The 24,487-nt window shown below is 47.1% G+C and overlaps 1 protein-coding gene across 2 annotated transcripts in view; it reads right to left on the bottom strand.

The window, feature by feature from the left end:
- The window catches only part of SLC24A3 (solute carrier family 24 member 3), a 111,463-nt gene that overhangs the window by 20,744 nt on the left and 66,232 nt on the right, over positions 1-24,487 (bottom strand). The window contains exons 6-13 of one of the 2 annotated variants that reach the window (XM_071418322.1): positions 23,890-23,993; positions 12,640-12,714; positions 8,776-8,801; positions 7,130-7,183; positions 5,448-5,593; positions 2,761-2,921; positions 1,930-2,206; positions 399-565 (exon numbers count right to left, since the gene is read on the bottom strand). In XM_071418322.1, coding sequence (XP_071274423.1) covers positions 399-565; positions 1,930-2,206; positions 2,761-2,921; positions 5,448-5,593; positions 7,130-7,183; positions 8,776-8,801; positions 12,640-12,714; positions 23,890-23,993 — 1,010 coding nt within the window. The remainder of the gene's footprint in view (positions 1-398; positions 566-1,929; positions 2,207-2,760; positions 2,922-5,447; positions 5,594-7,129; positions 7,184-8,775; positions 8,802-12,639; positions 12,715-23,889; positions 23,994-24,487) is intronic. The other variant, XM_071418377.1, reaches the window with a different exon arrangement.

Raw genomic sequence — 24,487 nt, 5'->3', positions numbered from 1 at the left:
TTCATGCTAAGTTCAAAGTGTTATCATTCACAACTCCATGTCTCTTGAGCTTGCTTGCTCCAAGAGAATAAAAAGTTGTTGTGACCACATTGTCACTCAGCACCCCTCACATTACCCTGCAGGACTAGGAGATGTTCCACTGCTGCAGCTGTAATTGTTGCCCAAGGTAAAGAATCTGGATGAAATGCCAGCTCTAAATCAAGCTCAAAGGCCATGGCTACTGGCCCCTAATTTTCTTCTATGAGTGTGGACAGGTCCAAAAGAAATAGAAGCAAACCTAGGGTCCCTCACCTGAAAATTCAGGTGTGCAGAACTTCCTATGCATTTCTCTAGACTGCCAAACCCCCTCCTGCTGCTGCTTCTCTCAGTCAGTGGTTTCTGGGTTAGTTGGTACGTACCATCCACACCATCATGTAAGAAAAAGCTGCAATCCACAGGGTAGAAGAAGCAAAGGTGACCATGAACCATTTTTCCAAGTGGGGTTTGTTGCAGTTGGGCACTGTGAAGTACAGGACAAAACTCAAGGGCCATGTGAAGACCCACTTCAACATTTCTATCTTGCCAGCTGCCAAACAACAAAACAAAGGGAAACAATCACATTTCAGAATGTTATTATTTTGTTAGCATGTGCAAACAAGATGCCAGGGACACCTCAGCCTGTTATGCCAACATGCCATTCCTTGTTCAGAAGATAATGATGTGATGGCAGACAGGAGGGCAGAGACAGGCACAGGGGTATGAAGGGACTCCCCCAGAGTTTAAGTAATGGGTCAGATCACACGTGCACCCTAGTCAAGTTCTTACAAACCCACATAAAATGCAAGTCCAAGAAAGAGATCTGATTCACCTTCAATCACCTAATGGGAGGGTACAGAAAAGATGGAGGCAGGCCCTTCACAAGGGAATTACAAAATTCCTTGCACAAGGGAATTACAAAAGCCAATGGACTCAACTTCCAATAAGGGAAATTCAGAATGGATAGTACATTGAGTTGTGAATTTTCTCTTTTTTTCCTACTGGGGTGGGGGGAGGTGGCAGTTGGTCAAACACTGGAACAGGTACCCAAAAGTCTGTGGGATGTCCATCCTTGTAGATAATAAAACTCAAGTGGACACAGGCTTGGAGGAGGACCTGCTCTGAGCAGGGGGTGGAACCAGAGATCTCCAGAGGTCCAGCCTTTCACATACTATGAAAGTCTATAGGACATCTAAACTTTAAAGCTCAGATCTTTTCCTCACTCAAACTACAGAAATGCTGTTTGAGTGAGACCTGAACAGGAGTTCCCAAAATTGTATCTAGACTGTGAAGGGCAGAACCACTCCCTACGGTATTCCAGCTCACCTGCAACACAGCAAATCTTTCCAGCTATGACAACTGTGACTCAAAGGCAGGACAGGGATACATTATGATCACCCCAGGACCAGAGCCCTGCTTAGCCTAGTAAGAAGCACTAGGCTAAAAGGAGATCTCCATCCTGCAGGTGCAGTGCTCAGCAGCCTGAGGCACACGTGGGTCCTCACTCTGACCTTCACTCAGGCTCCTTGCCAGCAGCCCAGCCACCCTCAGCTTCCTCTACAGTGAGCAGAGATCCATCTCTCCAGGGGGTGAGCCATGTTCTGGGGGAAGAACCCACCCTGTGGAGATTGCTGTGTCTCCCCTGCAACTGCAACAGCAGCTGGTAATTATTCCAATAAGCAGCACAGGGCCAATGCAGGAGCTGCAGCAGAGGTGTGCCCAACCCCAGGAGTCTGCACCCTGAGAGGTTCCTGCTGCTTCCCAGTCCCCCATCTCTTTTACATGTGGCCACGAGCCTCACTGCCAAGTGAAAGCTGATGCAAGCCCTCAGAGACGCTTCCACCTCTACATCCACCCGCAATGCTTTCCACCATATCCAAACAAACACCACACAAACGTGGGAGAGCTTCTTACTGGGGAGGTCAAAAGGCGTGTAGGGCCCTTCATGGTCGTCATCATCATCATCATCATCATCCTCCTCCTCCTCGTCGTTCTCGTTGTTCTCGTTGTCCTCGTTCTCGTTCTCGTTGCGGGCCTCGGCCGCGTCCTCGTCATGCCGCGTGCCGTTCACGCCACGCTCAGCAGAGTTGCTGGGGCCTGTTCCATTCTCCACCACGTGCTTGATGGGGATTTTGATGGCTACCTCTGACTCCCCATTGGTGTAAGTCCTGCTGTTGATCAGCCTCTGTCTCTGTAAAGAAAGGCAGCCTTGCTGAAAAGTAAGACTTTTTTAAATTTGAGGGTTTTTTTAAGCAAAAGGGAGGAACAGAGAAAGAGAGGTGTGAAGAAGTCTTTAAAAATTGATCTTTAAAAGGAAAAAGAATGATTTTCAACAGGTACAACATGATGCTTGCTTGCAGACCACTAGAAAAATCTCACATGTACAACTTTTACAAGAGGAGGTCCAGTGGCTGTGGAATTGACTCCAGGAGTACTCCAAGACACGCTTGAGTGCAGTCTCGGGGTAGTACCATATTATCAAACAGATCTGTGCAGAGGGCACCTCCTGTGAGCAACAGCTACATGTAATATAACTCCATAACAACCCCTGCTAAAATTTCCATGGGCACAGAGAGCAAAGGACATTTAGTGAAGTCAGTGCCAGAAGGATAAAATCTCAGAGAGCACTATCAGGGATCCAGAAGAAACAGCAGAGTTGCCATTTCAAGCTAAATACAGCTACAGGAAAATGCAAATTCAGGAGGAGCAGGGCAGGTGGGGGGAAGGGGGAGATAAAAGACACACCTCATTGATTAACATGCGGCTGGCCATGGAGAGACGTGTTTTGGGAGGGAAATGGCTGGTTATCATGATCCGGAGCCCAGCCTCGGAAAATGAAAGCTGGTGTGGGTAGGCAGAGAGCAGCTCATCAACCATGATCACTGAGGCTTTTCGGTGGAAATTTCCTGCAGCCAAGGAACAAAAACAAATTGAAGCCTTCTTCCAGCAGTCTCTCCCTCTGCTCTATGTGGCTCTAAGAAGAATGAACCCATAGGTTCCAGAAGTTCTCTGTAAGAACCATTCCTTCAGCTACACCATTCAAAACAGGCTTCATCTGTCCTTAATTTCTGCCTTCTACACACCTTATATTCCTGTTTTTAAATAAATTGTCAACATAGTATGACCGCTCATGCTCCTTACAGAGAACTACATCAGCTCTGCAAACTTCATCACAGGCCTGTGTTAGGCACACCACTGCTTCAACAGCAGCTATCCCACCCAGGCAGCTACTTCCAGTTGCAACCTGCACTTCTGTGAGGATATTGTCCTCATCATCCACTGCTGTGCACCTGCAAGGTACCAATACAAATGAAAAGAACATGCCTCCACCCTGGGCTTGCAGCTCATGGCTGGGAACTGCCACCAAATCCAGCAGCAACTGCATGTGCCAGAGCAATCCACAGCGTGGGAGCAAAGGGACAGGAGACAGAGGCTGGTCCCTGGATCGTGCTCCACCTGGAGCACAGTGCTGATGCCCACTGCCTCTGGGGATCATGCTTCCTTCACCTGGATGACACCTTGGGCTCTGAATTCTGTGCATGGACTGGGACTTAGCAGCAGGGAAACCTGAGGCCTTCTCCAACACAATTCTCCACAGGTTTATTAAAACCAGTGTTAAACACCTGGCAAATGTTTTGTGGCATTACCATTTTTAACCATCACTGTTAGTCTTACACAAGACTATCTCCTCAGCCTTTACGTTACTTTTTTTTTGCCTACTGAGGCTTTCATGGAGTACAGTAGATATGTGAGCTCCTCCATATTAAAAAAATAAAACCGCAAACCAACAACAAAAACCAACCACAAAGCTTTTCCTTGTGAGTTTTTCCACACTGGCACTTGTCGAATGGCACCTGGAAAAACTGCCAAACACAGAAATCTTTCTGTTTCAAACTTTTTGGTCCTCTGTTCAGAAAAGGTTTCAGAAAAGGCCTCAGAAGTCTGAAACCCCCAGGCACCCCATTGCAACAGGTGCTGTTGGTGGCCCTGTACCCCTGGCTGGGACACAAAGCAGCACCACTTGCCCCTCCAGGCTTGCTGTGGCCCAGTCCCCAGGAAATACAGGAACAATCTGCAAGAAGATGAAGCAACCCTTTCATCTTCCTTCCTGGGCCAGTGTGAGTAACCACAAGTGTCCAAATCAAAAAGTTATCAGCAGAGTATTCTAAAAACCCATTGTGGGAACATTTAAACCAAATCCCACTGGGTAAAGTTGGATGTGCAAGGCCTGAGCTTGTGCTCACTGAGGTTTCCCAATCCAGATTTCATGGTGCAGAATTGCCAGCGTAGTTCTGCTGTGGAGAGCTCCAGGCAACAGAGAGCTGTCCCCAAAAAAGCAGCTTCTCCAAATCAGAGTGCACAGCACTGCTGACAGCCTTCCCTCTGCAACAGGCCTGGAACTGAGAGCTGGCAGACTCCTCTGCTGCTGCAAATAAACCTCACTACATTTCATGCTTAACTGCTTGCTGGATACAGACTGTGCCTCTCAAGCCCCATTTGCAGGAAAAGAAACCTATTTTTGGGTGGTTGGTTGGTCGGTTGGTTGGTTGGTTGGGGTTTTTTGAAAAACTAGCTAAACAAAAGAGGCAGCCCATCTGTGGTCAGAGACCAGGACTGATTTTGACAAGATGGAGCTTCTTCTCAGGCTAAGTCAGTGCCTCAGGCAAAGGGGAGGTGTTATTCCTGAGAACAGGTACATATACATTCCAAACATTTACTGCACATGCTTGCTGTCTGCTTTAAAGACAAAATAAATCCACTGTGAATAGCGCTTAGGACATCCCTGCAAATGCAGACATTGAACAACTGCTGCTGAGCTAAGGGATGGGGGAATTTTTTTTAAGCTGAAGAAATACAACCATTTTTATACATGATCATGACTAAAGTCAAACTGGATCAGGTTTCAGCCAAAGTGAAACACCCTTAAAGACCACTCACATGGAAAAGTTGTGCATGGTAAAGCCAGCATGTGCAGTAAGAGCACAGTACCCAGACCCACAGAGAGTCCCCACCCTCCTTTCACTGGGGATAAGTGTACACTGGTCTAAGTAGGGCCTTTTTTCTTGCTCAGTTGATGTCCCTTTGGAGAGGAGTTAAATTTAACTGGACATGTTACTTCAGTGCACAGTAACAGCATCCACAGGAGGAATTAAAGGCTGTAACAGGCCAGATAAGCAGCCCCTGGGCTTCAAGGAGTCCTTGCAGCCAAGCAACTTGTCCAGCAGCAAGAATCAGCCACAAGAGGCCTCAGCCACCTCCAGTAGCATAGGCTGTGGTGGCTGGGATCACCACACCGTGTCCCCCATCTGGGAGAGGGGTTCCAAAAGGACCACCTGCCCCCTCCTGTTTCATGGCCTAAAAGAGAGCAGCAGTTCCCCCCATGTGAGCAGGGAGAGAACACCCAGAATGATGCAAGTGACAGGGTGACTTACTGGAACAGTTACCTTTCTTTAGTAACACCACTGTGGCATCACAGTTGCTGTTGTCATCCATCTCTGTGTTACTTGCTAAACCATTCACCATATTTGCAGAGTTTTTTGTCTTCCTCTCAAAGAAGTGATGTATGGTTGAGTTGTACCTGCACAAACGAAACAAACTCAGGATGTACCTTTAATTCTTGACAGTCTTCTTTTCCTAGCCTTGTATCCTGTGCAATACAGCTAAGGGAGGGAAGTAAACTCCTCTGGATATAAGGAGGATCCCAGAGCTGATTGTACATCACACAGTCTCTCTATACCCAGAAGGCTGTGAAAGATAGAACCCATGGATCTTGAATGACATGCATGTTTATGTGTTAGGTGTGTTAAATATTCTGTATCATGAGTAAAATCTTTGCTTGTCATCATCCAAGTATATTTTTTTATCACACAATCACACCTGAGTATCAGCATTATTTTACAGGGAGGACTCAACCCAGAAACACAACACCTTACGCTAAATTCATCTCAGCTTTGGCAGGGGTGGGGAATAATCCTTACTTCTTGGAGCATCTGGGAGCTGACACAAGTATGAGCCAAGGCTCTCCCCATGACACTCAGAGGCAAGGGCAGACCCCTATAAACACCTGGCAGAGGTCCCTAATTAGGCTGACAACCTTTCAAGCTATATCCAAACAGGTCTGAAAAGCCTGTTCACATTACAACATTGTTTTTAGAAAAAAAAAAAAAATGCACACATTACATCTGTCTTGCTGGTCAGTTAAATGTTCCAAGAGTAAAAAGCTACCCTCCATGTCAAAATTTCTAATTAACAGATGAATTCTGACTTGTGTTCCCTTCAGCCAGCCTGAGTGTTTTGCTGTTCTCACTGAGAATTGCTCTCACAATATTACTCTATTCATCATTTCAAAACAAATCTCTAGTTTTACTTGTGGAGACAAGACCACTGGTGTGTTTGGCAGCTGGAAGGTTTTGTTGAATGTTCCAGTTTGAATCTGGGTTTCCTTTCCACTGGCTTTTGAAAACAAGACAGGAGGAGGTGAACAAAACAGCAGAACAGACCAGTTTTACTAGCAAGAACTTGTGTGGAAGAAGTCACACAGGCCAGATGCTCAGAAAATCACTGCTGACTGTGCTGTAATTTTATCACTGATCTCCAGGCAAGCAAGAACTGCTGCAGAGCTTTGCTCCCATGAAAAGTGGACTGGAATCTCACTCCTGCTTATTTCCAAGTAGAGATGCTAAAGTGAAGTCAGAAGAGATTGTTTTGGTGGGACTTGCTCTGCCACAGGTTTGCTCTTAGCTTTGGTCAGTTCACACAGGAGGAGATCCATATAGCACAGGTTCACAGGACAGTTTAGGTTGGAAAAAACCTCCACAATCATCCAGTCCAATGTTAATTCAGCACTGCCAAGCCCACGCCTAAGCCATGTCCCTAAGCACCATATTTGCACATCTTTTAAACCCCTTCAGGAATAGTGATTCCAACACTGGCCTGGGCAGCCTGTTCCTGCAGCTGACAACCTTTGTGGTGAAGAAATTTTCCCTAATAGCCAAGCTAAACCTCCTCTGGCAGAACTGGAGGCTGCTTCTCCCTCTTGTTGTAAGGGCTAGGTGAGGCAAGGAGAGCAAGGAGCCTTAGAAATTAAGATAAACTGAGGGCACATTTGACTTACTTCATTATAAAGATGTAGATCACATACATCAGCACTAAGACTAAGGACTCCCACCTGGAAACAAGAGCAACACAAACACATCAGAGCAGGGCACGGCATCAGCAGCCCCTATTCAGCCACTCCCCCGTGTTTCTGACACACCACAAGCCTGCAGAAAGGATTGATCCTCCTGGGCTGCCTTAACATTCCTCTACAAAAAAAGAGATGCACAAAGAAATGGCTCACACACCCTCCTTTGTTTTCTTGACTTCTGTGATTTTACTTGGCCAAACTGACCTGTCAGCTAAGAGCAAGAGACAAAACCCAGGAGTTCAGTGAGGACACCCAAGGACCACCAACACTTCCATAAGGACAATGACCATGGGATGTGGCCAAGGGAGGGGAGCAGCCACCCTGCTGTGCCTGCAGGAGTGTAGAGCAGGATGCTGGGCTTTGTAAAGCCAATTGTGCTGAGACAACCTGAGCAAGATGCTGGGCTTTGTAAAGCCAATTGTGCTGAGACAACCTGAGCAAGGGGCAGCTGCTCTGCCACTATCGCTGCTGTGTGAGTGCTGAGAATGCAGCAGGCAGCAGTTCAAACTGCTGATTAGATACTGACAGGTTTTTTTCCCTCTGCTGTTTCCGTGTCAAACTAATGGAGTAATGAAATTTGTATGAAAACAAATTACAATATGGCTTTTAGAGCTTGTTTCTAGGTGATCTTTTTCACTGTCCAAAATGCTGTATTCTGCTTAGTTCCCCATGGCAAGCTGCTAGTCCTTGTGAAAATCATCCATTATCAAACTAATTCATGGAACATCTTCTCCACAAGGATCTTGAGATATTGCACTAACTATATCAATGTTTCATTCCCTGCTTCTCTGCTTCTTAAGATTCAACATTCAGCTTCTGTGCTATGTGTTTTGGGGTTTTTTTTAGACCTCAGTTAAATACAATTGGCCTTCGAGTGAATTTCAGTTAAAAAAAACCACACCAAAAATCAACAAAGAAAACCAGACCATTGCCAGGAATGGGTGTTTGAAATCTGCCTCTGAAATGGGCAAGAGCCAGTGAGGGAAAACACCAGCCCAAGCAGCCTGACGCTCCCTAGTGCTTGTAATCCAAATGACACCAGCTGGGAGTGACACCAAAGCCAAAGCTGTCACCTCCACTGTCACCTTTAGATGTCACCACATCACCTCTGGGATGTGCCAGAAACAAAACCATGAGTCCAAGGCAACTGAAAAGTATCTGCAGCCCTCCAAGACAACCATACCTACTGCACTGCACTTTAACACATTAATAGGGATATTTTTTTATTATTTATTTTAACTGGTCGTTCACTAAATTATGAAACATCCAGCTGCTTGGGTAGCTCCTTCTTGCACACCCACAGCTCTGCTGAGCATACTGTCATCCCCAGACTGCTGCAGGGCATGCAGAGGGCACTGACTGCTGCCACTGTACCAGGAACAGTCTGATTATCCTGGGCTTTCTTCTCTAGCTCAAAAAATTAGTTACTCTGGCTGGTTTCATGCTGACATTTCTCACATAGCAGCAAATAGCTGCCCTGCAGAACTTTTTAGCTTTCTCCTTCTCATAAATACTAATTATGGAAGCTTTTGTGGTATAACCAGAAAAAATTAAAAGAAAAGGGATTCACTTACCAGGAAACTCTTTCATCATAAATAAACTGTGGAGAAAAGATTTAAAAATAGCATGTTATACACAAAACCATAGTTGAAAACAGCGCATCACCTGAGGCAGGGAACAGAGTAAAGCAAGCCAGGGCTCGTGGCAATGGCATCAAGCTCGGGTGTATTTTGGCACTGCCCTCCTGCCCAGCCTTTGAACTTCTTAACCCCTTAGTTTCGCTCACCTAGTCAAGGCTAGCAGGTACCCCTTTCCCAAATGGCACTGGGTCCTTGTGCAGCAGTTAGAGGGAAAGCAGTGCTGAGCCAGAGACAGGGCTGCACCCCTCTGACCAACCTGGCTGTCTCACCAGACATGGCCTCCTTCCTGCTGGCTCCCAGCTGGATGCCAAGTGACCTCCCAGCAGATCCACAGCAAGCTCTGCAGCTGCTGCCATGTCCTGCTGGGCCCAGGGTGTTGTTCCCATCAGCTCAGGGTGACCATCACCCCAGCTGACTGTAGCTACTGACAGCCCCTTTGGCACACCTGCTGATGGACAGGCACTGTGGCTTCCCCAACAGTGCTGGGGATGCACCTCCTCCCTGAGGGAATGCACCTCTTCCCTGAGGGAATGCACCTCCTCCCTGAGGGAAAGACCAGCGCCATGCTGAGGGGTGTGAGGGAAGGACAAGCGCCATGCTGAGGGGTGTGAAAGAAGGACCAGAGCAATGGCGAAGGGTCATGAAGGAAGGGGTGTGAGGGAAGGACAAGCGCCATGCTGAGGGTTGTGAGGGAAGGGGTGTGAGGGAAGGACCAGCACGATGCTGAGGGTTGTGAGGGAAGGTGCGTGAGGGAACGACAAGTGCCATGGTGAAGGGGCATGAGGGAAGGACCAGTGCCTAGGTGAGAGGTGTCAAGGGAGAACTAGCGCCATGGTGAGGGTTGTGAAGGAAGCAGCAGCACCATGGCAAGGGGTGAGGGAAGGGCCCACACTGGCAGTGCCTGAAGGCCCACATTGGCAATGGCTGAGGGCTCACACTGGCAGTGGCTGAAGGCCCACATTGGCAATGGCTGAGGGCTCACACTGGCAGTGGCTGAAGGCCCACATTGGCAATGGCTGAGGGCTCACACTGGCAGTGGCTGAAGGCCCACATTGGCAATGGCTGAGGGCTCGCACTGGCAGTGGCTGAAGGATCACAGGGGCAGTGGCTGCCATGCTCCATGACCAGGCCATTCCCCTTGCCATGCCCAACCAGCCCTGCTCTTCCTCATGCCTCCTCCAGTCCTGCTCCCACCACAGCGGGATGGCTGCAGAGGGCCCTGCGGTGTCACAGGCATCTTTTATGAAAAATCCTTTCCTTAGGATTTTTCCTCCTGAGAAGCTGAGAGGCCTCAAGAACAAAATGTAAACAAGGATTATCTGCTGCTGTAGAATGCAACAGGTGGATCTGTGATTGGTCTCATGTGGTTGTTTCTAATTAATGGCCAGTCACAGTCAGCTGGCTCGGACTCTCTGTCCAAGACACAAGCCTTTGTTATTCATTCCTTCTTTTTCTATTCTTAGCTGGCCTTCTGATAAAATCCTTTATTCTATTCTTTTAGTATAGTTTTAATATAATATATATCATAAAATAATAAATCAAGCCTTCTGAAACATAGAGTCAGATCCTCATCTCTTCCCTCAACCTCAGACCCCTCTGAACACAGTCACACCACGGTGTAATGGTGCCTCCACAGGAGGCTGGAGCTGGAATCACATGCAGCCCTCATGGCCCCAGTGACAGGCTGTGGTCCATTCAGCCCTTCGAAAACACCAGCAGGGAAATGTGTGCCTGCACCAGGGATTACAGATCCATGGCTGTGCCCCAGGGAAACAGGAGGGAAAAGGAACGAGGCCCTGAAAGCACAGTGAACACTTCCCCTTGGCCATACAGCTGTAAATAGCAACTCCTGTGTGACAGCCGGCACGAGGCAGGAGTTACACTGGTTACTGGAAGAAAACATGACCACAAAGCGTTGTAAATTACAGTTCCCAGTCACTGTGATCTAATCTGACAAGGCCTGTTTTAGGTTACAATGTTTTGGTGTGATGGGAGGTGAAAGCGTGTGCACTGACTTCTGTGAGTAAAAATAGCACCCATCTCAATTTTGCCTCTAATGACTCTGACCGTGTCCCTTCAAGTTAAGATATACATGCATCTTTTTCCTTTCAAGAGAATAAGGAGTAAGTTTTGCCAAACTGTACTAGAAGACAAGGTAGCACTGTAATATTATAATAAAGTTTAAAAAATCATAGGGCTGAATCAAGATGAATTAAGTACGGTAAATGTGGTTTATATCCACTTCTAAACTCTGTGGTTCAGAGTTCACTCTCTCTCTCATCGAATGGCCTGGAGCAGCAAACAGGTGGGTCTATACCGCTCTATTTCTTACAAGAGCATTGTAAGAAATACTTCCTCTTCTAGTGCAAATAGAGACAAAGTCATATTGATTTACCCAGCACAGTATCAAGCTTTTTAAAGTTGCTGTATCTCAGCATTGGAAGGAATATATTTCCCCTCAGGTGTATTTATGATTACTAAAGATACCAGCGGGGTCCAACTTTTAACACAGCACCACAGGCTGTTGTTTAAAACACCATGAGAACAAACTTCTACAAACTATATAATTCTTCAAGATTGATGACTCTATTCCAGCTGCAGAGAAGTCTCAATGCCCTCATGTGGAAAAATTATCCCTGCCTACAAAGCACTGAAGTGTCTTCTAAGAGGTTACTGTCAAGATGTCAGAACAAAACAAAAAAAAAAGCTTTTTGTTTTGCAGCTCACTGCTAGTAATTATGTTGAAAAGTTATTTTTCACCAGGTACAAAATGGCTGGCCTTGCAGTATGGGGAATAAAAGTACAAACAGGTTGAGAAAGATCCCCTGTTTGGGACAAGGCAGATAGAGGCCTTTGCAGCTACAGAGTATATCTGGAAACACAGGCTTGTTCGGCAGGAAACAAACCAAAACCCACTGTTGAAACACACTAACCAAAGTAACCCAGACTGCAAGGAACCCTCTTCTGACTCTGAAGTCCCCTTCTTGCTGACATATGGAAGTTAACCTCCCAGATTCACTCTTCCTGTCTTAGGGAATCTAGGGTACTAGGCTAGGGTGGGGAGAAAAAAAGATGTGCAACTGCTACCTGAAAATTCAATTTTTACATTTCCTGGCACTGTTTGGTATTGGTTGCAAAGGTAATACTAAAATAATAGCAGTGTCTTTATTTAACTCTTGTGCCAAAATTTTTTCAAGGAATAGCCCAATTCTGAGAGATTCGGAGCATTTTCTGAGCTTGATGAAAATTGGGATAGGCACTAAGAACTGCTGAAAGTGTAGTTGTTGTTAGAGGACTTGCTGTAAGCATGCACTGAACCTTCCCCTGTTATGTGTGGAAAAACTAACCTGAAGGTTTTGCAGTAGCTGCTCAGGATCTCTCTCCTCTGGGCATAAGTTCTGCCTCCTTACAGGTGAGTGACATGCATTTCATGAAGTCACGAGGGCCAGGAGAGCACTGACCCACCCACTGCAGGGCTGCCCAGGGGCTCAGAACGTGGGTTTAGCTCTGCTCCCCATGTCTGCCCTGGGCCACCATGCCCTGCCTCAGCTTTCCCTCTGGGCTCTCCAGACACTCCTCCACCTCCTGCCCTCAGGCCAGGCATCCCAGCAGAACCAGGGAGACCACGAGCAGTTTTCCACAAGCAGAAATCCCCGTGAGTGCCCGAGCTGGGATCTCAGCTACACGACTGTTCTGCATGGCAGGTTCCCTTTAGAGGTGGTAGCAGACATGGGCTCCCACAGATGGGAAACCTTCACAAACAGCAGACATGGGCTCCCAAAACCTTCACCAACTTACCACGATGAGTGCAACAACAGACAGCGTGTAGTAGATCGAATCTCTCAAGAGACTCCATGATGACAGCGCAACAACCTGGGGAAAGAGGCAAAGACAGGGTGTCAGCCAGGCTCTGCAGCACAACTGTCACACCAGCAGGGTGTCCCCAGTGCCACCTGTCACTCTGGGGGAGCTGTCCCCACTGTCACACCAGCAGGGTGTGCCCAGTGCCACCTGTGTGGGGAGATGTCCCCACACATGCTGGGAACTCAAGAAAGAGGCCTAAGACTGGGAGCACTTTCTGTGGCTGGTGGGGGGACAGCTGCAAGGGAGACAGGAACTGCCACACTGGAAGTATCTGTGGACTCAGCTGTCCCCCATGTCGGGCTTTGTGTCCCCACAAAATCTGTGAGGGCTGCTGCTTGTAAAGCTCAGCACGACCACACTGATGAGCATCACTACAGCTCTGTGTGCACCTACACAGGTTTTGGGACAAACACTCAAGTCAACACTCCAGCAAAATGTTATGAACAAAACTCAGGAATTTTTGGATGCAGTGGAGAATAAAAAGGGATCACTGTGCAGTTCACGTCACTTGACACTTTCCAAAGCCACAGAAATGAGGAAGAATTCTCACTGCAGGCTCCACGAGCCTGCAACTCAGAAGAAAATACCAGTGAACAAGTGAATCTTTAATTTCATTAATAGTATTCAAAAGGACATGTGGAGGTAACATCTTCAATATGATTCTATTTTTTGCAGCTCTAGGAAGTCCCCTCAGTAGAAGCTTCTCCTCAAATCTGTATTTCCCAGTTCTGGAGTGCATTTCAAACACTCTGGATTACATCCTTCAAAGGTGTAAAGCTGAAGGTGGAAGATGGGAGATAGTTCATTTTCACTGATTTGGATCTGAACATAAACATTAATTTTCTGACTGTACCCTCCAGTCATGCTTGTCCATGAATCCAGTCACATGAACAGTAACATCATTTTCAGTTCTATTTCATTGTCAGCAAAAATAGTTTCCCAAATTTCTCCAATATTGGAATTTTCCAAAACTGCTAATGAAACAAATGCTGTAAAAAGATACTGACCATTATACCTGAAAAATCTCTACAGTCTCTTAGTAGCAAGGTTTTGTAAAAAATTGATGTGATTTATGCCCAGTGTAAAGTCTCTTTATGCAACCATTTACATGTTAGAAACTCCTACATGAAGCAAAAAAGCAGGCTTTTAAAGCCGTTGGGTCAAACCAGATTTCTACCAGCTGACAATACATTCCAAGGCAAAGAGACATAGATAAATGGAGATGCTTTCTGATGGAAATTTCCAAATGTAAAAACCTGGAGCTGGGTTCATAATTCTATTCAGAGATCCTCAGTTAAATCTCACATTTTACATCAGCGTGCCCCTTCATTCTGATTGAGCAAATTTTGCAAGGAAGTTTATAGAAATGATAGGACATTATTCCATGCAGTTTTCAGGATGCTGCTGAAGGTCCTCTGCACTTGCCTCAGCAGGGATGCATGCTGGTGGGGATTTTACAGCTGTAACTTCAGTTCTGCACACAGAAATCGCTTTTCTGAAGCAAAGGACAGCCCCCACAGGAAAAGGCTCTGTCTCCTAAGCTCTGTCCCTGGCCTAAGGGGTGTCACCAGGCAGCACAGCACACCTCTGAAAGCAAGGTGCCTGGCTATGAGGAGTCAAGGTAGTCTTTCCTCCTGTTCTTTGGTATTCCGCAATGATCTTGAAGGATAATATTTTCCCAAGGAATTTTCCTCAGGCACCTGAATGAGCACAGTAAGATCCAGATGCTTAAATGCAGCTTTCCAGCAGGGGCCTACAGAACTGATAGACCAAGATCCTGTGGGAATCCCAAGGACCCTTGTGCTGATTCCAGATTGGATTGTAGGGGAACATGCTCATGCCTGGCACCTGTACAGGCTGCTCACATTTCACAGACATCAGAGTGGGTCTCCCTGATGCAATAACTGTTGGGCAGCTAAATCTCAGACATGTTTAGGGCCCAAGTCACCTAGCTGAAGTTTGTCATTTGATTCATGTGATACAGGGAAGCCACACAGTTAAGGGCAACCATGCACTGAGGGTGAAAGGAGCTCATGAGCACTGAGAGAGCAATGGCAGCACTCAGCCTGGTCAGAACCACATCCTGGGGCAGAACTACCGAGCTCCTGGGGGCATAAATTGTGCCTTGCAGCCACCAAGGACTCCACATAAACCTTAACATGCTGTAAACCACTGAAATTACAGATCAGCAAGGCAGAAAAGAAATGAGGGAAGCAATCAGCTTGGGTAAAAACATGATCAAATTTGAGTTTTAAATCAGCAATAATGTCATATTGTAACCCAGCAGCGAGCTGGTCCTGTGGGAGCTGAGCATAAGGAGGCATCTGTAGAGCCACTGATTGTCAGTGCAGTGACGTTTCCTCCTTTTGAAGTGAGTACCTGAAATCCAAACACCACACAAATGCCTCTCAGCTGTTCCTTGACCACTTTGTGGGGACTGAACCCAGTTCACCTGAGCTGGAAAGAAAAGCTCTGAAGTCAAGGCTTGAACAAGAGCATCCCCTGATGGCTCCACACAAGACGCACTGAGCCTGCTCCCCTGCATGCTACAGCATCACTCCTAAGGGTAAACTTACCCATAATAGCTACCTGGTCTCTCACAGGTAAACTTTCACCCTGCAAAATCCTACATGTAAAATTCACTACTCAGAATGCTTACTTCCCTTTTTGATTGGCTGGAGAGCAGAAAAATCAAGATTTTCTCAATTCTAGCTTGATTTCTGAGGTTTGTAACCCCTGAAGCTGTAGCCCTGTGCAGCACACACTCCTCCTCCACATAGCACATGTGTAGAGATCAGCCACCAGTGGGAAAATCTCCCCTAAAATCAGACACTGGTGTCTGCTTCCTGTAGCACTGAAGTTGGCTCAGGGCAACCAGGACCTCAGTGGCAACATGCCCCACGCCTCATCCTAGGACTTCATTTTTTATCCTCTGTAAAACTGACCCTTCTCTCTTCTGCTCATCCAAATTCTCTGCTCTTAGGAGCATGGAAGCTTTATCTCCATCCAGGAGACATCCATCACCAGCTGGCTGTTTTCCAGCCTGCTCTGCCCACAGCAGCAACAGGCCCAAGACAAAGCACATGTGGCAGAGCAGGGCTGCTGCTCCCTCCCTGGCAAGGATGTCCAGAGGCATGTGCACTCCTGAGTATTCTGGCTGCTGAACTTCCAGGGGAAGCATGCAATCCCATCCATGTTCTTCAGGGATCTTCTTCTCTCTGAATTGTTTTGAGGGTTTTCCTCATCTCACGGCCAGTTCTTTGCTTGACATTCTCAAGCGCTGATCAGCTACTAACACTGCTGGGAAATGCCAGGCTTTGGAAGCAATCTCCCTAATCTTGTTTCTCTGTTACCCTCTGGCACAGAAGGTCTAGATTTTGAGGTATTAAGAGCTAATAACCTAATTTGCTGATGTGGAGAGGCAGGAAGGGTGAGAGGCTTGGACTAGGGTGTCAAAAGATTAAAGACAATCCCTGCAAGCGATTAGCCGTGAGCCTATGGAGGTCAACAGAGATGTGCCAGCAGTGAATCCACCACCATCAAAAGGCATCCAGGAGCAGAAAATCTGGGTCAGTCCTCGTGCTGCCCCTCTTTGATGTGGACTGCACAGAAGTGATTAGGGAAGCTCTTACACCAGCCTAGCAGATGCAGGGATCTGGCTTTAGAGCGCTGCCTGAAGAGCTGCGGCTCGCTGTGATCCCTCACAAGCCTCTGGCCCACAAGCGCTGTGCCAGCCCCCTGGGCGAGCTGCAGCCAGCTATGCCATGGAACCTCCTCACACGCTGCTCCTGGCTTGCAGGAGCTGCCCACAGAGCTGAGGAGGAGCCTTCTGAAGCCTGTTGGAGTCCCCTCCAGAAAGGGCTGTGCTCCTGACACTGCTGTTCTGCAAACCCTCAATGCGATTTCAAATCAGTTCCATGGTAAAACAGCAGGATCTCAAGCCAAAGCAAGAGAAATGACCAACTGCTGGCCACTGTTACAGGAAGCAGTGGGCTCAGGTGGAGGTCTGGGACAGATTTTCAGGGAATCAGGCTGGCCAGAGTTTGCAGTTAATCTATGTCTTATGCATTCAGAATTGTACAAAAATAAAAAGGGCTCTACGTCAGGTATCAGGGCATAAGCTCTGCCTTTAAAATTTGCAGCTGATTATTTTGCTCAGCTCTGGTAATTCCAAGGACCTGGCTGCCTGCCTGCTCATTCTCACTGGTCAAGGTATCAGTGAAGCATCACAGATTAATGGGAGAGTGTGATAGTGCTTTACTTATCTTTACATTAAATTAGGCTGTAGATCCACCTGTGGCTGTCAGCAAGAAGCCATTGTGGAGCCTCTGCACCTTTCCTGGGAGACACAAGCAGGACTTGGTATGGTTTGGAGGGTGGTGGGTTCCTGATGGCACTTTTGGCACATCCATAAATCAGCCAAGCAGGTCCAACAGGATCCTAGAGGTGCCATCTCCCAACACAGCAGGAGTCCTGATCCCACATCCCCTCCTGGCACACTGAACCACTCTGCCACAGCAGACCTTTTAGACAGACTCCTGCATGGAAAGCCATTGCTTTCCTGTGCACAGCCCCAGGAAAGCCAGAAAGGCTTTCCAGCAGGCAGCCAGCATCAGCCAGAGGGCCCTGTGCTGGGACAGACTGCACAGCAGGATGTCCTGGACTAAGTGACACTCCCTCTATACCCCATGGTCATGTCCGAATATCCCAGGACAGTACAAGTATCCAGCTCAGTCTCCAGACCATAATTTTGGCCAAAGACCCCAGGGTCTCATGATGCAGCATTAGGGCTTGCTTGAGGCTTTGACCAATACTAACCACAGCTCCCAGCTTCAGCAGAACACCAAATATGAGCACAGGTCAGGCCAAAGAAAAATCCAGGCCTAATCCATCTCTCTCAGGCAGTTAAAGCAGCCATGATCTAAGGGACCTGCTGTGAGAAAAGCCTCCTTCCAATTACCAGCCCCTAATTTCACCTCTGGTTTGCCATTCTCTGCAAAGCTCAGTTGTCACTCTGGCTCCCAGTCTGTACACTGTGCACCAACTCCATCTATTCTCATTACTTCCCCAAGAATATTTGCTTTTTTAGGCCTCTCTTGATATTTTCATCACTGCTGCAGCAATCTGTCTATGTGACATTCTCAGAATGGAAACAGTGGACACTCTCCAAACCTCAGGACAAAGCCAGAAATATTTCCCTGCTCAACTGGTGGTTATAATCATCCATGAGTTATTTGGACCAGCATGTCTCTTTAGCTCAGATTCCCACAGTGCTGAGGCAGCAGGACCCCAAGGCCTCTGCTGGACCACAGGATCCACAGCAGAATTCAAGGATAGCTGCAGACAGGAAAGCATGCACAGAGTAAACATCTCCCAGTCTCTGGACTGGCCGGTCCTTGTCAGAAGTAAAAAACAGATTTTCTATTATCTCCCTTGCTTTTACACTATAAATGATTAGAGAAAATATCATACAAATGGTACATCCATGGTATTGATCTGTGTGTCAATTTTGACAGAGAAAACCAAAAATATTGATGGTTTTTGTGACAAATAGGAAGTAGCCTTGGTGTGATGCTGATAGGAATCCATTTGCAACTCTTCTGATTGCCCTGGGCAGCATCTCTAATTAATGGTACCTCTCTATCCTGAAACTCCATCCACACCTCTCTGTCCTGCTGCACTCTCAGCACCTTACAGACTGCCTGATGTTGCACAGCATCCTGCCATCATCCCCCCTGCTTCCCCTGTACCTGGGCTTTCACACACCACTGTGTGTGCCATGCCAGCAGCTTTAGGTACCCAAGGACCACAGCCTTGGCCTCTGCACTACTTCAGTCTGACCTATTAGCGTGTCCCATGTCTGCAACACAGCCCTGTGTCAGTGAAAGACCAGGCTCACGGTCACTATAAAACGCTGCCAGCACCAAACCCCAACGTGCCCTGGGCTCTGAGAGCACTGAACAGTCCCAACAGCTGGCACTAAGTTCTCCTTAAACTACTTCCCCAGAGTTTTACGTGTTTTCCACCTATGTTCAGAGATCAGTGAAGAAAAAGCAACAGGATTCCAACTCTCACCTTATAAAACTTCTCCACAGTCAAGGAGAGGAAAATAAAAAAGCTCATGAATGCAATCAAAGCCCAAAGTCAGTAATGGCTGCAGTCTGAGTTGTGAGTGAAATTAAAGCTTAAAAGATTAAGAAGCATGCAAGCTGGCTGAATGGCAGAAGTGGGGTAAAACAGCTTACAGAAGTCCCAGTTGCTTCATTAAAAAACATTCTACCAGGTTATTAAACTCTGTTTAGTGTCCTGGTCAACATGCCCAACATAGGCGTATTTTCCACTGACATAACCCATGGCAGCTGGTAATTCCTAGAGGCACCTCAGCTGGCACAGGGGTTCTGTGACCTGGACAAAGGAGAGCCTGCTGAATTTAGTTTAATTCCTGAGGTAAAAGAATCCCACTGGAAAAGAAGGAGGCAGGTCAGACAGTCACTGCCATCCTCTTCTGCTCCAGTACGTTGAGGAATGATGCCCCTTGACAGAACCAATAACTGGAAGAGGATCTGTGGCACAAGCCAGCATTCCTGGTCCCCTGCCCCACCCAGAGAAGCCTGTCTATTTCTGGGGAAAGGTAAAATAGAGAAACTTGGACTCAACCAAAAAACAGAGCAGTTAAACACTGATTAACAAATCAAGCCACGCACATTCCATGCAAAATTACATGGAGTGACTTGCAACTCATGGTTATGCTGCTCTCACATAAGCACTTCTCAGCCTCCTCTGCAGCACTGCAAAACACTGTGGGTCAGTGCTGGGAGGACAGGATGGCGAGGAGAGAGCAGCAGAGCTGTGCAAACAAGATGAATCTGGATGGGGGAATGTCCAAAAGTGAACAAGCTCTGCTTGTGCTGGCCTGAATGAGAGCTGAATGAAGCAAGGACAGCTTCCGAGAATGCCGCGTCCTTGCCGCCAAGGACAGCGAGAGGGCAGGGGAAGGAGGGGAGGGCCTGAGAAGCACAAACATGAGCGTGAGAGAAGACAGGACAGCTCAACCAAGGCCTGGAGGGGACCCCAGGTTAAGGTCAAGCTCCCCATCCACAGCTGGCTTGCAAGCATGGAAAAAGCCCGATGCAATCCATCACAAGGCAGACAGCAGCCTCCTCGCTGCTATCCAGCCTGTGTCCCCGCTGCTGGACTACTGACTGAAGGGCTGCATCTGCTGCCATTTCATTCTCCCTCAATGCTCCCTGACCTCCTCGTTCCCCCTTTTGCCAGAAGGAAGCAAAGCAGACACAGCAGCTGAAAAACAACAGCTGGGTTATGTGCCTTAGCAGTTGCCCACCTGCAAGGAGACGTGCTGGTGTCCAAGGTGTAGGGACATAGGAGGAAACAGCTGCAGACACATCCAACCTGCGCTGCACAGGCAAGTGGGGAATGAGAAGAGCTCCTAACTTATTTCCATACTTATTTTCATCTACTGCCTGGATGAAATAAGAGAAATCCTCCTCTGGGTGTGAGTGCTATGCAGAATATTTCAACAGGCTGCAAGAAGAAAGCAGGAGGAGCTTCTAAGGCTCACTGCCACAGGCACATGGGCAGCATTCACTATCCACAGGGAAAACTTGAGCTCTCTCTCTAAACATGCCTTGATCAAACACCTCAACACACACCAGACATGAAGTTCTTCTGCTTCTGCGGAGGCCCAGATTAAGCTATATTTGAAAGCTCTGATTTTCAGAATGTGGATGCTAATTTAGAAAATCCAGCCTTCATGGGATGGCTCTTGTCTGGCCATCAAACACCAGGGCAGCCTGCATCCACTGTCACTTTATAAATTCCGCCAATCTAAAATCTCTGGAGGAAATGAAATGAAACAGTGGAAAATACTATTTCCCTGGCTGCAGAGCAGACTCCTGCATCTCTAGAGGTGTCTGCCTGGCATGGCTAACATTAGCCAGGAGAAGGAGACATAGAGCAGAGGACTGGGGAGAGGAGAAGGGATCAAAACCACTGGAAGAAAGCTGGATGCTCGGAAAGCAGCTATGGGTGGATGCATGACCCAAGGGAGGAATGTGGTGAAAGTTTTTCTCTCAGGCCTCAAGAGCGGCAGGGGGAGTGACAAGAAGGAACGCCATCACCACCACACTGGCAAGAGCAACCACTAAATGTTAGGAGATGTTAAATCACTTGCTTAGTTCCAGACAAGAACCGCCCTGGGGATGACGGCAGGGCTCAGGACAGAGGCATTCCATGTGGTGCCCTGTGGAAGGAGGTGGGAATGAGGAGAAGAAGAGGCGCTCATATGGCTCAAGGAGTTGAATGCTCCCAAGGAGAGCTGGGCTGTGTGGAGACTGACATGGCCACTCAAACCAAGGCTTTCCAGCAAGGAAAGCCCTGTGGAGCAGCAGGAGCAGCTCCTGGAGCCAGGACCCACGAGCATGCCACAGAATCCTATGTACCAGGGGAAAGAGTAGGCCTGTGCCAGCTCTAATTGGCCCCTAAAAAGACAAGTTATTCTTTTTTATTTAATCTCTCTGTGCTTTGTTTCCCCATCTTTAAAGCATCCCTTCATCTCGCAGAGGTTTGGGGAAGATTAATTAACTGCTCATCAACTGCTCAGATACAATAGTGCCGAGATCGGCAGAAGTTCAAGAGGAAATTAATAATTCTGCCTCTGGAACGGGGCTTGAATAGAGCCTGGTAAATAAGGCAGAAGGGCACAGAGTGAACAATAAGAGAAAACAAAATCCTGAATATCTGCTCATTAAGTGAGCAAAGTCCATTCTGTGTGCAGAGGGAGGCAGGGAGCCCGTGGAGAACCCGGCAAGAGACTCTGTAATTAAAGCCTGGATAATAATGCACACACACTGGGGGGGCAAATTAAGGGTGCACAGGGAACCCTCACACTGCTATTTTCTAACTTTGCAGCGTTTGACTTTCAACCCTCACAATGGTCTTTCAATGCCTTTTTTAGGTGTGCAGCGTCACACAGAGGCGTGGGCACGCTTCCCTTCTCCTGTTCCAGCAGTGGGATGCTTATTCTGATTTATCCTGAAAAGTGTGTGCATACAGCCAGTAAAGGCTTGGAAGAATAAACAATTAGGGCTGGTGCTCAAGCAAATGCATACCAGCTTTTTGGGGCTGTGCATTTGGTTCTTTCTCTAAACATGGTGCACAAACTCAAAACCAGTCTTTTCTTAGGCCAAAGAACAACACATTCAACACAGCACATACAAACTACAACCTAATTAAAAAATAAAACATATCCTGGAGAGGGCTGGACAGTATTTTACAATTCAACTGTTTACCAGTCAAAAATAAAATAAAAAACAGAAATGCAGCAGAAGGCCCCTGCAGGTCTGACTTCTGGGATTCCCAGTCCATGGGCAATGCTTCTCAAAATCTGAGGGCTCCAGCTGCTCAATCCACAGGTCTGAGCTCAAAGAAAAAATCCTGGAGCACAGCAAGCAGCTTTGACCAACAACCAGCCCCCAGGCTCACCTGGCAACTCACCACTGAGATCCAGGTCCCCAGCAGAACAGAAATCTCACCAACAACCAAATTTACCATCTATGTTAGTGCCTCTGTAGAGACATTGTTGACAATAAAATCGAATTCCTACTCATACTAACACAAAGCAAATGATGAATCACACCACTAAGAGGGAATGACTTTTTGGTGAAAGGCTGGGAAACAATGAAAAGCATAAATTGATCCAGAGTTTTATATAAAACATTGCAATTATTGACGCTGAAATTTCTTATTTGCTCACTAAAATCACGGTTCCACACGGTGACGTCAATCATTCCAGTGCTCACCCACCCTCTGAGGGTTAGACTGCAGCAAAGAGAGGTTATGTGACGTGACAAAACAACCCAAAAATCATCAGCAGAGTCCCAAGGAAAACAAAGATGGGGCAAAGCAGTCAAAATCTCAACGCTTGGCTTGAAAGAAACTCACAGACTATGCCTAGGATGACTTGAACTCCTGAAAGCTACTATGGCTGAAAGGCTGAAGATGTTTTACAAGGGCATTTTGGCTGTGATTTATCCTTCTGAAACAACAATCTCCCATCTGTAAAAGGCCTCTGACATTCCGACATTCTCTGTCAAGCCCCAAACTCTAGCAGACCTTTTCCAAAGCTGTGGTTTGTAGCCATTTTTTAGCAGGTTTGAGGCATGCAATCAATACTGTGGAGAGTAAAAATCAGAATTGGCTCCTCTGCCATCATTAACTGCTAGACAGTTAATCACCTTCATTTGCATGAAGAAAAGCAGCCTGAGAAGGAAGTCCTATTGATGACAGGAGAATACCTCTGGGGAGCAGAGCCTCATGCCCTGGGATGGCTTTGGTCATTAAAAATGTACCTCAATTAACTGGGTTTTCACAGTAAGAGTTACGGCAGAACCACTGACACGCTGAGCATCTGTAGCTGCCAGCTGCATGTTGCATGCAAATCAGGGCACGTGGGTGGTTAAAAAGCACTGCTGTGGCCTTATCCTGAGGCCTCCTCACACTGAAAATGTTCACCTTCAGCCTGTAGAAGTTCACAGCTAATGAAAACAGAACTGAATCATAAGGAAAACAGAGCTGGATCATAAGGAAAACCCCATCTCTCTGCATGCTTTCCCAGACTGACCAAGGTCTTCTCACCTCTTCTTCCATTGCCCTGTGCTGGTAACATGACTCTGCTTCTCCTCTTTACAAATAAATCTGCACAGTAACACGCCAGAGAACATTTATGAGATTGTAAAAACACTTGGCATGTTGGCAAGTGCAAAGGTAAATGCAGATTCAGGTATTTAATTATACAGTCAATCATGTCTGCAATTCAGACAGCAGCTCAGATCTCACAGCTTAATTGCTTTAATTTCAGATGAACAGCTTGTGTTGTCAGGAGTGGTTTGACACGCTGGAGAGCAGTCACAAACTACACGAGGAGCAAACAACCAACATTTATTCCTCTGCCCACCCACACACCTTGGGCAGCTCAAAATGCCTGAGCTGACCTTTGCTGCTGCTGCTTTTCATTTCAGAAATGCAGGAGGAACGGCACAGGGCCCTGTTATAAACAGCAAAACCAGAAAAATTTGTGGCAAGGTGGTGAACCTGGCATCTGATTTTGCAGTACAGCCAAGGCACAGGGTGAAGCAAGAACTGTAGGGAATCATTAAATGCTCTTACCTGTCCTGCAAAAAGCCCACACACACCAATAATACAGAGGATGTTGAATACAGCCGAGCCCACGATGGTTCCAACGCCTACGTCTCCTTTTGTGATAAAAACACCTGAAGAAAAAGTTCAAGAGAAGCTGTGTAAATGGGAAATGCTGACTTTCCTCACATAGAATTGCAGACCCCACACCCTATTAATGAATCTAAAGGCAGGTACTCGGCAAACTGCAGAGAGTTGCTTTCTGAGGGGACCTGGATGGATTGTGTGATGGAAACCAAGCACATCCAAGTTATTAACTTCCTGGTATTGTGACCCAACATTATGGCAATACACATCACAAAACACTGAAGCTCATGGCAGCAGCTGGTGGGACACAAATCCACAGGAAACTGTCTCCCATAAGATATTCCCTGAGCAGTACTCTGCTCCTTCCCATATCCCCATCCCAAATGATCCCAACATCATTCAGTGGGATGAAGCTTCAGTAGAAGCTGGAGATGATTCAGAGCTGTCTGGCCACAGCTACTCACAAGCCTCTCAGGATGAGTTATGGGGCTATGCCACAAGCTTTTTTCAGAGCTCTTCTGTCAAATTTGGTTAAAATTGG

Source organism: Agelaius tricolor, unplaced genomic scaffold (assembly GCF_023055355.1).
Source record: "Agelaius tricolor isolate 1412-34295 unplaced genomic scaffold, bAgeTri1.0.p SCAF_1, whole genome shotgun sequence".
NCBI classification, from domain to species: domain Eukaryota; kingdom Metazoa; phylum Chordata; class Aves; order Passeriformes; family Icteridae; genus Agelaius; species Agelaius tricolor.
Note: the sequence above shows the minus strand (reverse complement) of the source record. Positions and strands in the feature narration are given on the sequence as shown.